Genomic DNA, 14316 nt, shown 5'->3' on the forward strand with positions numbered 1-14316 from the left:
TTTTGATTTAGTTTTACTGCTTAATGGGTCACCAACCTCATAAGCTGGAGGTGAGGTGGAGAGCAGGGATGAGGATAGGCGTGTTCGGACAGAAAGCCAAGAAGCTGTCACGGCGTTTAGCCGATCAAAAGTGTCTGAGACCTTCCCCAGCACGAAGCCACGTGTATACACAGCCCTTGTATATGTGAGGCTGTGGGGCAGAGAATGCCTTGGCCACTGGTGGTTAGCTGTCCACAGTGACAGCTTCCTCACAGGATGGCTTTAGCGAGTTCGCAGTCATGAACACAAATTATGCATTAAGATAAAAAGCCTTTTGTTTGCAGCAGCCCACCTAACACTTACCTGAGCCCTATCTCTATCCAGCGATGTCCACAAGTGCCTCAGCCACCCCGGGACTCTCCCTCCTGATTGGCTGAGACACAGCAGCAGCACCATTGACTCCCGATGCTGTTAATCCAACTCAGTTAGCCAATCAGGAGAAAGAGGGGGTGGGGCTGAACCACAGCTTTGTGTCTGAGTGGACAAACGGAGCTGCAGCTCGGCTCGGGTGCCCCCTTAGCAAACTGCTTGCTGTGGGGGCACTTCACAGGACGGGCCAGGAGCTCCAGCCAGGGACCCGAGAATGGAAGGATCTGGGCTGCTCTGTGCAAAACTACTGCACAGAACAGGTAAGTATAACATGTTATTTTAATAGAGAAAAAAATTAGACTTTACAATCACAATCGCTTTAATTTGTGCATTTAACTTTTTGCCTGGAGTTTCGATTTAAAGCGGGAAAGGGAAGCTCCAATTAATTTTTTTTTTAGTTTTGGATAGTATTAAAAGGGGTCAACGCCATTGTAATTTTTCACACTGCCGGTCATGCTTAAATTCCACTTTACTACCTATAAAGGTAATACTCGAGGGTTTGCTCTGAGGTGAACCTTCTGTTTCCCCTTGCTGAAGTCCATCCAACATATATGCCTTTGTAGAATCTCCTACAGTATATATGTCAAACACAAGGCCCGAGAGCTGAATCTGGCCCGCCAGGCCTTGTCATGTGGCCCTCGCACCCAGTTTTTCAGGAATGTGGCGGAACACCATTCTGCCACCTCTGGCTCTCGCCCTCCACTCACACTCTCCACTGTCACTGCTCCACTTTCTTCTGTGTTTACAAGGGACCACTTTGCTCTCAGTGGCTCATGGATCCAACAGCATACTCCTGAAATCTGTACTGTACATAGCGTATGCTTGGACTCTGCACTCTGTACATAGAGTACTCCTGAATGCTGCACTCTGTACGTAGCGTGCTCCTGAACTCTGCACTCTGTACATAAAGTACTCCTGAATGCTGCACTCTGTACTTAGCGTACTCCTGAACTCTGCACTCTGTACATACAGTACTCCTAAATGCTGCACTCTGTACGTAGCGTACTCCTGAACTCTGCACTCTGTACATAGAGTACTACTGAATGCTGCACTCTGTACGTAGCGTACTCCAGAATTCTGCACTCTGTACAGAGTGCACCTCTATACCCTGCACTCTCTATGGAACGCACTCCTGAACTCTGCACTCTGTACGTAATTCACTCCTGAACTCTGCACTCTGTGTGTAGTATAGTCCTGAAATCTGCACTGCCGGCCCTTTAAAGGCAACCACACTGCTGATGCAGGCCACAATGAAATAGAGTTTGACATCCCTGTCCTGCAGTGTGCACTACAAAAAGAAAACAGGTATTTGCACAGAGCCCTGGGAAAACTAGGACAAGAAGTGAAGACAAATCTTCCCAGGAAAGGGGTCGACACAGTGCAAAAACTGAAACAAAGAAAAATATATGAAGCATGAATATGGGTAGGGCTGGCATGACAGGGTGAAGGGGGAACCAGGCAGCGTAGAATGAAGTCTTTGAAAAAATATGAAAGGGGAGGTATTCACGTGATTGGTCGAGGAGACGGTGTGAGGAGGAGCGTAGTACATTAGACTGCAGTGAGGGGGTTTGGATGCAACAGAGTCAGAAGCCATCAAAAGAACGTCCCTCTCTCCCTCCCTGATGGTAGTTTAGTAGTAATGTATTTAGTAGTAATGTACTTTAGTAGTAATGTAAATCTGTAATATATTGGTTATTTATTGTTTATTATGGTTATTGATGGTTATAGTTATTTTGTATAATAAAAGGCCTTACGGCCATTTAAACCCATCTTTAAGAAGTGTTTGATTTCTATCAAGTGGGTGGTTAGCTTTTGGGGTATGTGAGTGTTTGGGGGAGCTGGGTTACGTCTGAACTACCCTAGTGAAGGTTTTGGATGGAATTTCACTCTCCTGAAAGTTTCACATTACTTTATCACTTTAGCATCCTTGTGTGCTTTGCAGCTATGTCTTCTGAAGTAGAGATATATATTTATATTTTCCTAGCATATGACATAAAGATGTTCTTTAGCTAGAACAGAAAGAGCCATGCCCAACAGCAGTTGCCAAAAAATGTATTATGTGCACGTTTCAGAAGGGCACATACAGTATATAGGAACAGCTGCAGCCACCAAAGTCTTGGCAATTCTTTGCAGACAGTTTTGTGATCCAGACCCTAACCCCGGATCTCCACAACACCCGCTGCATTGCTTGGTCGGGGACACACTCCCCAGCCTGCTGATTTGTTAATAAGGAAGCAGCAGCACCCTCATGATTCACCACAGTGCTTACTCCACTCTTTCCTTAGGTCAGCATGCTGTTCGCCATCATCACATGTGTACTGTAGTTGAGGAAAATTGGCTTCATGGTGTGAGTTGGTCCTCACTCTTTGATTCTGAATGTCGCTGTGCAGAGGAACAGAAACATATACCAACAGCATTTTTGATGAATACATAACTTCAGTAATTGGTGTTTTTTGTTGGTGATGCAGGAAACATATGCCGGGCCTCTTCAAGCCTAAATGATTCCTGTACATTGCAGGCAGCTAAATGGATTGTTCTGTCAAGGTGCTGACAGTTATGGGGTGCTTTGTTAAGGTGATGTACCACAATCATCCAGGTTTTTACAGAAAATAAGCATATTGACATGAGCATGCTGCGAAAGATGAATGGCAAGGTGGAAACTGGAGCCATTCAGCAACTAGGCCAAGACTCGTGAACCATGTAACGGGACCACATGGGCAAGTGTCAACTGGCATTGGGCTTGTGTCAATTACATCAGGTGCATTTGACCTACATTTGAACTGCTTCAAGTTGGTTTTGCATTCCTATAGTCTTGCTTGGGAATGAAAACCCACCTGATGCAAACAAAAGCCTGCCTACACAGGCTATAAACATTATAATATTCTTGTGCAATCATCTTAAGATTTACCAACATCTATGTGGTGAGAGGGCTTACATGATTGGATATTAACGGAATGGTTTACATAGGCATTCCCTGTTAGGTTGTTGGTAAATCTAAGGAAGGATGTACAGAGATTGTACAATAACACTGAAATGTGTTTGGCCAGCTTAAGTTTTAGGTGTGGCTATCCTTGTACGTCACCTAAGCTCACCTGGCTATTATCTCTTCTCTAGCGGCCTCTTCTTGAAGAACTTTGATGTGCATCACCTCCCGATAATTTTCTACTGTCAGCGCCTGTTGCTTTGCGGTTCTCCCACCATAACTTGGATTCATGGAGGGAGGTTTATACATGTTCAAAAGTTTTTCTTCCTCATGCGCTCTCTCCTTGCATGGGATCCACAACTGCTTTCCTGGGATCCAGCGTTCAGACGATGTCAGTGGGCTGTTATCCTGTTCTGGAGACTTTTCCAAATCACTCGGGATTTCTTCCTGACATCCCACCTGCACAAAGATCTTCTGTAGCAAGATGGGCCGGATTCCAAAATCCATAGTCAACCATTTCTCAAAGACTCCAAACACTGAACATTCAGCGCTCACTTCGACTTTATAATAATATGTCCGGGAGCTCCTAACCTGGAACCAGTGGCCATGGGCATGTTGGCAGGAATCCGGCAAACCTTGGGCTCTTAATGAAAAGGCAGCTCCAGGATCCATCTTCAGTAAAGCCACGTGTTGGAGGGGCATCTATAGCAAAATAAGTCAACAGTTAATGCCCTAAAGATAGTCAAACCCTACAAAGGAAAAAGGAAAATAAATATACAGTTGGACAAGGCTAGGCCACGTTGTTCAAAATTATTTAAATGAATGCAGCCTAACCGTTTACTGTTGCTGATGACATCACTGAGAATGTACCTTATTCTTTACCTAAAAACTGGGGACATCACTTAGACTGCAAACTGACTGACTACTAAAGGCAATACAGAAAATTTTTAGTGCACTAGGTTTTTAAAAATAATAAATTGCATTCCCTTTGTGTTCCTTACCTTGGAATGAACAGTAAAATTCCACGCATTTTTCACCGGCTTTTGATTAGATTGAATTTTTAAAGGACTATCGCACGAGACTTTAACACCTTGAATGCTTTCACCTTCTTCTGAGAGCTGTGGGGGAAAAGATATTTCTAAGTATTCTTAAGTTATAAATTATTATCCGAGTTTTGATAAAGTTATGGAAGCAAGATTTAGTGAGTTCTCACAAGAATTTCCAGGTAGGTCTGTGCTGTGTAGCTTTCCTTTCTCTCTGTGGAGCAACAGTAGATAGTAACGGGAATGCCCAGCCTACATCTACAGTACTGTACATGCTTTGAGCAGGCCTGCTGGAATGGTGCAATACCAAAACACCTGGATTAATAAGGGGGAAGCCCTGAGTAGACAGGTTGTCTCTCTTGCATGTATTTGAACAATTGGGTTTCATTTCTGAGTGTTCCTTGAAACCATAGAAAGTCATATGTCTTTGTAAAAGCAACTAGCAATTAGGCGTCTGCCTGTCATTAAATTCTACCTATCAGGCAAGCTAAATGTAGGGTCAGAGGTCACTTCCAAAATCTGATGGCTGCTAGCTTGTCAGCTGCCTGAGCCTGCATGCTGTCAGCTAGCTTCTTAGTATTCGTGCAATGTGTTTGGTTGGGCACTTGACAGGCAGCAAGACTAATTTTCTTTTTTGGCGAAGTAAGACTCCTGAGTTGACTTCAGGGCAGATAATGACACTCTACTCTCGGATGTCCAATCCAGCAAACATTTGGAACAGCCTTCTGATTTGGAAGACCTCCTCCCAGACTCACAAATACATTCCAACGGCTTATATGAGACCCTCAATATCTCCATCTGTGTCACCCTGCTTCAAAGGCCCGATGAGTAAAAAGCAAACAGTGGATGACTTTACTTAGGCACAGGAGGCTCCAGAGGCCTATGAGTCACTTGCAGCTCTCCCAACATATCTAACCATCCAGAGTCGGAACACATTTTAAAGACAATGCTCTTATTGCTAAGAAAAGAGCTGAAAAATGAACTTAGGCAAAAATTACACAATTGAAAACACAGATTGGACAATCTAAGGAAAGAACGGGCTATATAAAAACATGCAAAAGTCCACAATGAGCTAATAGACGTCCCTGAAATGAGTTCTAGTATGTTCCAAGCCAACTACTCTGCTCTACTAGTGAAACTAATGCAACAATGCACTGGAAGAATTGTAGTGCCTAAAATGTTTATTGTTCTGAAATATACTTTTACCTCTTATGATTGCCAATCTCGCTGTCTACAAAGTATCTGCAAATATGAAGAGCATACTATGCCATTGCATCTGAGGAAGCAAAATAACACACTTCCACAAAGCCATAGGTATGGGTTTTCCAAAGCCATCATACTGGATCAGGCAAAATCCTGGTGGTCTCCAGAATGAAGTGAACTATGAAAACAAATTGAACAAACAACCACCACAGATCATCACAGAGCAATACTAGGAGCTAGGCCATAAACCTGATCATTGCTACCTGGATACAATATTAGCGACCATCAAAGTATGGAAATTACTACTTACCTACCCTAGATGATTCCACACCAATTTTATTACAAACAGTCCTCTAAGAGCAATGGAAATATTACTCCATCACTTGGATCTAGAGCTGTGGTGGTCAACTTTCTTGATATAGGAGTACCAAGTGCAACCTCTGACATCACCAAAGAGTCACACATAAAATTCATTGAGTATTCACTATCAGAGACAACAGACACACAACAGGATACAATTGAAGACTAAGGGCATGATACAAGAGAAACTCAGAGACTGTGGACATAAGATCGTAGTTGGTCAGACATAAAGACATAATATAAGAGATAGTCAGAGACTGCGGACATGCTTTAGGAGACTGTGAACATGGTATAGGACAGTGATGGCGAACCTGGGCACCCCAGATGTTTTGGAACTACATTTCCCATGATGCTCATGCACTCTGCAGTGTGGTTGAGCATCATGGGAAATGTAGTTCTAAAACATCTGGGGTGCCAAGGTTCGCCATCACTGGTATAGGAGGTGTTGGAGACTGGAGATATGATTTAGGACACAGTAATAGACTGGAGACATATTGCAAGAGGCTGCTAGAAATCACTGCTATTACAAGGCAATATAAAAATACAGATAAGTGATCGCCCTTAGGCTGCAGGTTGGGCACCAGGGATCTAGAGTCATGGGAAGCAGCTTGTTGCACCACAATGGGCAAACTATACAGAGGCCAGCTTTAAAACTAACAAATTACCAGAAAAAAAGGGACCACAGTCCTCTACTAAACTTTATCAAATTACAATAGTTTTGCTAAATACCTAAGCATGGACAGATGGAAAAAATATCATCACTGCATATTCTCCATCCAACAATAGAAGAAACCATTTAATGGCCTCTTAAAGGTTCGACATGGATCTCGCACTGGGAATCTGCAAAAAAGATATTGAATAGGTGGTACTACACTCTTGAAAGATTGGCAGCGATATTCCCGAGCCATTCATCACTGTAAAATGAAATGACATTTTTTTCTTTAATCATTTACTAAAATACACATTGATCCAGACACAGCATTAGCGCTCCTTGATATAGGGGTGGAACACTGGCCAAAAGAACACAGGATATTCTTTACATCGGCCTTTTTCAACCAGGGTGCCTTGAGGTCTCTTCAGGGGTGCCTTGGCAAAATGCCTAAAAAGTGCCCAAAAATTGTATACAAGGCAGTGGGTGGATGAAGCCTGCCTTTTAGTTACACAAAGCCACAGGTTTTCATTGCGCACCATTACGACCTTCCAACCGCTAACCTCCAAACAAGCAATGACATCATCAGTTGATAAGGAGGATGTCAGCATACCTCCCAACTTTTTGAGATGGCAATGAGGGACACCTATCAGCAAAAGTATGCAGCCATAGGACACACCCCTTGCCACACCCCCTTAAAGGAGAATTGTACAAAAAAACAAGATTGGTTAAACCCACAAGTGTTTTTTTTTTACCACTACTATTCCTTTATTTTGGCTTTTGGAATTTACAAATGCAGCAATTTAAAAATCAAATGAAAGGTTTAACGCTGGAAAACACTTTTTGATAAAACAAGATAAAAAGTGCATTTTATATACATTTATATAGATCAGACCAAAATGAGGGACAAATGAGGAGGAATGAGGGACAGAGGGACATTGCTCCAAATCAGGGGCAGTCCCTCGAAATCAGGGACAGTTGGGAGCCGTGTCAGTCCCTTGCATAGCATGCTGGTTTGAACCTCCCCTGCCTCTGTCCATCAGCGTTGGGGTTACATTAACTAGGTGATGGAGAAAAACTGGGGAAGAAGAGAAACATTGAAATAGTAGTCAGTTCTATAATTTTGGAGGGTGCCTCGAGACTGTCCATAATTTTGGAGGGTGCCTCGAGACTGCCCATAATTTTGAAGGGTGCCTCGAGACTGTCCATAATTTTGGAGGGTGCCTCGAGACTGCCCATAATTTTGGAGGGTGCCTCGAGACTGCCCATAATTTTGGAGGGTGCCTCAAGACTGGCCATAATTTTGGAGGGTGCCTCGAGACTGCCCATAATTTTGGAGGGTGCCTCGAGACTGCCCATAATTTTCGAGGGTGCCTCGAGACTGTCCATAATTTTGGAGGGTGCCTCGAGACTGCCCATAATTTTGGAGGGTGCCTCGAGACTGTCCATAATTTTGGAGGGTGCCTCGAGACTGTCCATAATTTTGGAGGGTGCCTCGAGACTGCCCATAATTTTGGAGGGTGCCTCGAGACTGCCCATAATTTTGGAGGGTGCCTCGAAACTGCCCATAATTTTGGAGGGTGCCTTGAGACTGTCCATAATTATAAAGGGTGCCTTGACTGTAAAAAAAGGTTGAGAAATACTGCCTTACATAAATGATTGCGGTCACACTCTTATCTGATCTAAATAGTTAAGTTTTTTTTTTTTTACCTTGCTGCTATTGTTTTCTATATTAATATGCTGACCATTTAAATGCATCCCCCTTCCCTCCTCTATTAAATAAACATGAACTTCTGCTATACACAAACATGAATGTTTGGCATGATTGGTTATTGGCTGGTCTGCATGCATAGCCCAGCCATAATCTAATGCCTGGCTTTACACTGTGCCAAGTACTCTGCAGACTGAGGCTGTGCCCTGAAACCCACACGCGAAGCAAGCGGCCTGTGTCAATATTCTTCATGCTTTAAGTTTGCAAAATATATTCTCTAATTGCCCACACAACAAACAAAGCTCAGTGTGTATATTGCCTCAAGCTGATTTATTTTATTGGACTGAGTAAATGCTATGAGTAAATGCCAATTAAAGCAGTACTAAACTCCACTTTTAAACTTGTACATACAGGTAAGCCTATATTAACCACTTCAATACCGGGCACTTTCACACCTTCCTGCCCAGGCCAATTTTCAGCATTCAGCGCTGTCACTTTTTAAATGACAATTGCGCGGTCATGCTACACTGTACCCAAACTACATTTTTATCATTTTGTTCCCACAAATAGAGCTTTCTTTTGGTGGTATTTGATCACCTCTACGTTTTTTATTTTTTGCTAAACGAATAAAAAAAGACCGAAAATTTTGAAAAAAAAAAAAAGTTTTTATTTGTATTTGTTATAAAATTTTGTAAATAAGTACGTTTTCTCCTTCACTGATGGGGACTGATAAGCTGCACTGATGGGCACTGATAAGGCAGCACCGATGAGGTGGCACCAATGAGATGGCACTGATGAGGTGGCACTGATGAGCACTGACGATGGGCACTTATAGGTAGCACTGATAGGTGGCACTGATATGCGGCACTGATGGGCATTGATAGGTGACACTGATGGGCACTGAACGGCTGCACTGATGGGTACTTATGGGTGGCAATGATAGACGGCACTGCTGGGCACTAACAGGCGGCACTGATAGACGGCACTGCTGGGCACTGATAGGCGGCACTGATGGGCACTGAAAGGCGGCACTGATGGGCATTGATGGGCACTGATGGCTGGCACTGATATATTTCACTGATAGGCATCACTGGTGGCACTGGCAGGAGTTGCAGTGTGTCAGACCGACACGCCGCAACAAAGATCGCTGCGATGTGCACCCCCGGGGGCGCGCAGTGGCTTGATATCCTGAGAACATCATATGACATCCAGTCAGGATATCGCAACCACTTTGCCAACGTCATTTTGCTCGATATTGAGATATCTGAGATATTCACACTGGATGCAGCCAGTGACGTCAACGGCGCATTTGCTCTGAAGGGGACGACATACCTGGCCGCGGTTAACTACCGCTTCAACTCTGGTCTAATAGGTCCCCGTATAATTTTCTTTTCTGATGCGGTGAGTTAACATGTGCCTTTTGAATCGGCTATCAATGCACAAGATAGACAAAGAAACCTTCTGTTTTTTCCCGGCCACCTTGAAGTTGGAGTGATCCCAACCACCCTGGAGCGGGGATGTTTCCAGCCACCTTAAAGTTTTGGGAGCCCCTCATTTACAGTGAAGTGCTGGGAGTTCTGACCTGCCTTGCATTGCTGGGCGCCACTAACCACCATTGTATGACCCCCCCCCCCCGCCCTCTCCTGGTACATTCTCCGTAATTTAAAATAGATACAAAATTCACAGTGCTTCACTGTTAAAGTGGTTGTAAACCCATTACAACCACTTTAACCTACAAGTAAGCCTAGATTAAGGCTTACCTGTAGGTGCAAGAAATATCTCCCAAACCTAAAAGGTTTAGGAGATATTTGCAGAAATAGCGGCACCGATGTCTACGGTGCATGCACTGTAGACATCGGGCACAGGCGCACTGAGCGTGCCGTTTCTAACAGCCATCATGCCATTAGTGGCGGCACCAGCGAGCATGTGCGAGAGTGACTTCATCGCGGCTCCGGCCAGTCATTCCGGGATAAATGGCGGCGTCGGAGGTGGCGAACGAGGGCCAATGCGGCGGCTTTGATCTCAGGTAAGTAATTTATAATGAGCTAGTATGCTATGCATACTAGCTCATTATGCCTTTGTCTTGCAGGGTGTATTTTTTTTATTTTCAGAGGCTTTACTTCCTCTTTAATGCTAAATCTGACACACAGGCCTGGGAAACCAACAGATATGACCCTCCTCAAGACATACAAGGAACTGTTACGTATTTAAAGTAGAACTATAGACAAAACTTTTTTTTTTTCATTTTGGATAGAGCAAGGGAGGATTAAAACCCCTGTTGACTCGTTTTTTGCCATCTGTGCCCCATTGGGGAGATTTCGCTTCACTTCCTGTCTCATAGCTAAAACAGGAAGTGAGAGGAAATCCCTGCAAATAAAGGGAATCCCTTGGGGACCCCCAGGCCACCAGAAACTACTGTCTTCATTGGAAGATTTCTCCTCTATTACTTTTCTTGGGACAACCCAAAATGTGTAATTTTCCTTTACTTTCACTTTCAATGATAATGGCAAACAGGACAAAGAGAGAAGGTGAATCTCCCTAATTGGGGGGGGGGGACGACAGAGAGCAATACAAACTGACAGGTTTTCTAATCCCTCTCCCCCCAACCAAAACCAAATAAAAAGTTTTTCCTCTATTTATACTTTAACTTATCCACCATCTACGAAAAACTAAAAACTGAGCTTTGGGTGGACTGACCCTTTAATTGGTTAACAAAGGAAGCTTTGGCCACCAAGACAAGCGTGAATACAGTAGTACCTTGGATTATGAGCATAATTAGTTCCAGAAGCATGCTTGTAATCAAAATCACTCCTATATCTAAGCGGGCTTCCCCATAGGAATGTCAGGGCTGGGCTCAGCCCTTCCTTCTCTGAGCTGGCCGCTCAGCTGTCGGCTAATTGCCAGCTCCTTTCTCTTCACAGTTACTCAGCTCTTGATGATATCCTGCTCGTCAGTCCTGCCTACTTAAGCCGTCCAGTCCAGAGGACCTCTGCCTTTGCCATGGTCAGTATCACAAGAGACAATCTCCTGCGTTCCTGTTTAAAGATTTGCTTTGCTGACATCCCTTCTGGCTCCAGATCCTGCTTGCTGTTCCTCTAAATTGATCCCTGACTTCTGGCTTGGCTGACTATCTGTTCCGGTTACTGAACTTTGGCTATGTTTTGACTACGTTTGTTCTTTTTACTTTTATTATTAAACAAGTGTGATTAAACTGTACTTCTGTCTCGGCGTGATTTCATGGTTTCTGACAAGGAGTCTATGAAAACTCAGATAATGCGTTCCACTGCTGGTGTATGCAGTACCGCATGTGGCCAGAGGTGCGGGGGCACCGGAAACACTCGGAAACACTCAGAGACGTTCGGAGACACTTGGGAATCAAGTGTCTCTGAGCGTCACCGGTGCCCCCGCACCTCTGGCCACATGCGGTACTGCACACCACAGAGGCTTGAATCCTGCTCATCTTGCGAGACAACGCTTGCAAATCGAGTAAGGATTTAGAAAAAAAAATAGCTCGTATTGCGAAACGCTCACAAGCCAAGGTTATATTGTATAATGTTTATCATCCCTTTGTAGTAAGATGAAGAGATCATAGAAGACCACCTCCTTATGTGTTTACTTACCACCGGCATGTCACTACTGCTCTGGTGAAATTCTTGTAGTAGTTGGTCCCGGTAAGATAGCAGACCTTCTTCCTCCACCACCTGCCTGTTCCGTCTGCTTACTTTCACCCTTAGGATCCATTCCTCCAGTTCTTCTTGGCTGTGGGCATTCCCACAACCCTCCCCATAGATGCACTGTGATGGGCTTTATATGAAAAAAATTAGTCAGGACAAAAATTACTTATAAACTAAGATACATAGTATGTTATATGCACATTAGTAGGATAAAAGAGTGGTTACTACAAAAAAAAAACACACCAAAAACGAAACCACGGTACCGGTCAGTGTAAGAAGTTTTTTCACCCTAATGCATAGGATACATTAAGGTGAAAAAACACAAGGGTTTCCAACCCCTTTAAGCTAAAACTAAAAACAGAACAATCAGCACAAAAGACATTAAAGTTAGCATGATATGACCCTTGTCCCAATTCTTCTGTTTTCAGTAGATATCTTGCTGTGACCTACCCCCTATTTCCTACTTCCACAGAACACAGCAAGATTTCTACTGAAAGCAGAAGAATCAGGACAAAGGACACATCATATTAACTGTCATTTGTGAGATTCTTCTATTTTTAGTTTTAGCTAAACTTAGGCCGGCCATTCATAGATCAAAGTTTGATCCATGTATGGGCAGGGTGGTTGCATAAAAGTCGATCTACCTACTGCTGACAGACTACAATAGCTCAGCGGGAAAGATTCCCCCATCAACCTCGAGCGTGTCCTTTTTTTTTTCTTCACCTCGCTGGTTGAACACAAAAAAAAAAAAATGGATTTATGTATGGACAGCTTTAGGCTTTAAATACACCACTGAAAACCTTTTTTTATATACACTAGATTTCCAAAAGTATTGGGACGCCTGCCTTTACATGCACATGAACTTTAATGACATCCCAGTTTTAGTCCGTAGGGTTCAATATTGAGTAGGCCCACCGTTTGCAGCTATAACAGCTTCCACTACTCTGGGAAGACTGTTCACAAGGTTTAGGAGTGTGTCTATGGGGAATGTTTGACCATTCTTCCAGAAGCACATTTGTGAGGTAAGGCACTGATGTGAACGAGAAGGCCTGGCTCACAGTCTCCGCTCGAATTGGGTTGAGGTCAGGACTCAGTCAAGCTCCTCCACCCCAAACTCACTCATCCATGCCTTTATGGACCTTTTTTTGTGCACTGGTGAGCAGTCATGTTGGAAAGGAAAGGGACATCCCCAAACTGTTCCCACAAAGTTGGAAGCATGAAAATGTCCAAAATGTCTTGGTATGCTGACGCCTTAAGAGTTCTCTTCACTAGAACTAAGGGGCCAGGCCCAACCCCTGAAAAACAACCCCACACCATAATCCCCCCTCCACCAAATGATTTGGACCAGTGAACAAAGCAAAGTCCATAAAGTCAAACATTCCCATAGACACACTCCTAAACCTTGTGGACAGCCTTCCCAGAAGAGTTGAAGATGTTATAGCTGCAAAGGGTGGGCCAACTCTATTATAGGCAATGGGTGAGGGTATTATAAAGTTTTTTGTTTTGTTTTTCCCTCACGGAAATAGGCACTTTAAGGAGGAATTTCCAACAGGTGGTAAAAGAATTTTTCCTCCTCATAAATCAATAAAAAGGGATGTGATATGTCATGTTTTATTTATATAAGAAGGAATGTCACTAAGAGAATGTAACGCTATAGGTAGGGGACTAGGGCACTGTTCACAAGCATAACAAGGATAAAGGACAACACCTTTGTGGTTTTTTTTGCGAGGGGGGGATGGGGGGACGACTAGACGGCGGGAGAATATGGAATATCTCTAACATGTTGGAGTATATTTTGAGATATATCCATGTTTGTATCAATTGTGTTTTATGTTTTGTTTATTATGAATGTTTTGTAAATGCCTATATATATTAATATGGTTTTGAAATTAATTGAAATGGAATGTTTGTATGTGTATAATAATTTAATAAAAATAATTGAAACAAAGGGTGGGCCAACTCAATATTGAACCCTACGGACTAATGCCCCGTACACACGGTTGGACTTTGTTCGGACATTCCGACAACAAAATCCTAGGATTTTTTCCGACGGATGTTGGCTCAAACTTGTCTTGCATACACACGGTCACACAAAATTGTGGGAAAATCCGATCATTCTGAACGCGGTGACGTAAAACATGTACGTCGGGACTATAAACGGGGCAGTGGCCAATAGCTTTCATCTCTTTATTTATCCTGAGCATGCGTGGCACTTTGTCCGTCGGATTTGTGTACACACGATCGGAATCCTGCTCTCAAACTTTGTGTGTTGGAAAATCCGATGAAAAATGTGTGATGGAGCCTACACATAGTCGGAATTTCCAACAACAAGTTCCTATCACACA

At 43.5% G+C, this 14316-nt stretch overlaps 1 protein-coding gene across 2 annotated transcripts in view; it reads right to left on the reverse strand.

Annotated features, from left to right (window-relative positions):
- The window catches only part of HELZ2 (helicase with zinc finger 2), a 70742-nt gene that overhangs the window by 50120 nt on the left and 6306 nt on the right, over nucleotides 1-14316 (reverse strand). For both annotated transcript variants that reach the window (XR_012236839.1, XM_073607366.1), the window contains exons 3-5: nucleotides 11918-12101; nucleotides 4333-4449; nucleotides 3501-4033 (exon numbers count right to left, since the gene is read on the reverse strand). Coding sequence is in view for 1 of the 2 variants with exons in the window: in XM_073607366.1 (XP_073463467.1) it covers nucleotides 3501-4033; nucleotides 4333-4449; nucleotides 11918-12101 (834 nt within the window). In the remaining variant the exon portion in view is untranslated. The remainder of the gene's footprint in view (nucleotides 1-3500; nucleotides 4034-4332; nucleotides 4450-11917; nucleotides 12102-14316) is intronic.

This window comes from Aquarana catesbeiana, linkage group LG12, assembly GCF_042186555.1.
Source record: "Aquarana catesbeiana isolate 2022-GZ linkage group LG12, ASM4218655v1, whole genome shotgun sequence".
Taxonomy (NCBI): domain Eukaryota; kingdom Metazoa; phylum Chordata; class Amphibia; order Anura; family Ranidae; genus Aquarana; species Aquarana catesbeiana.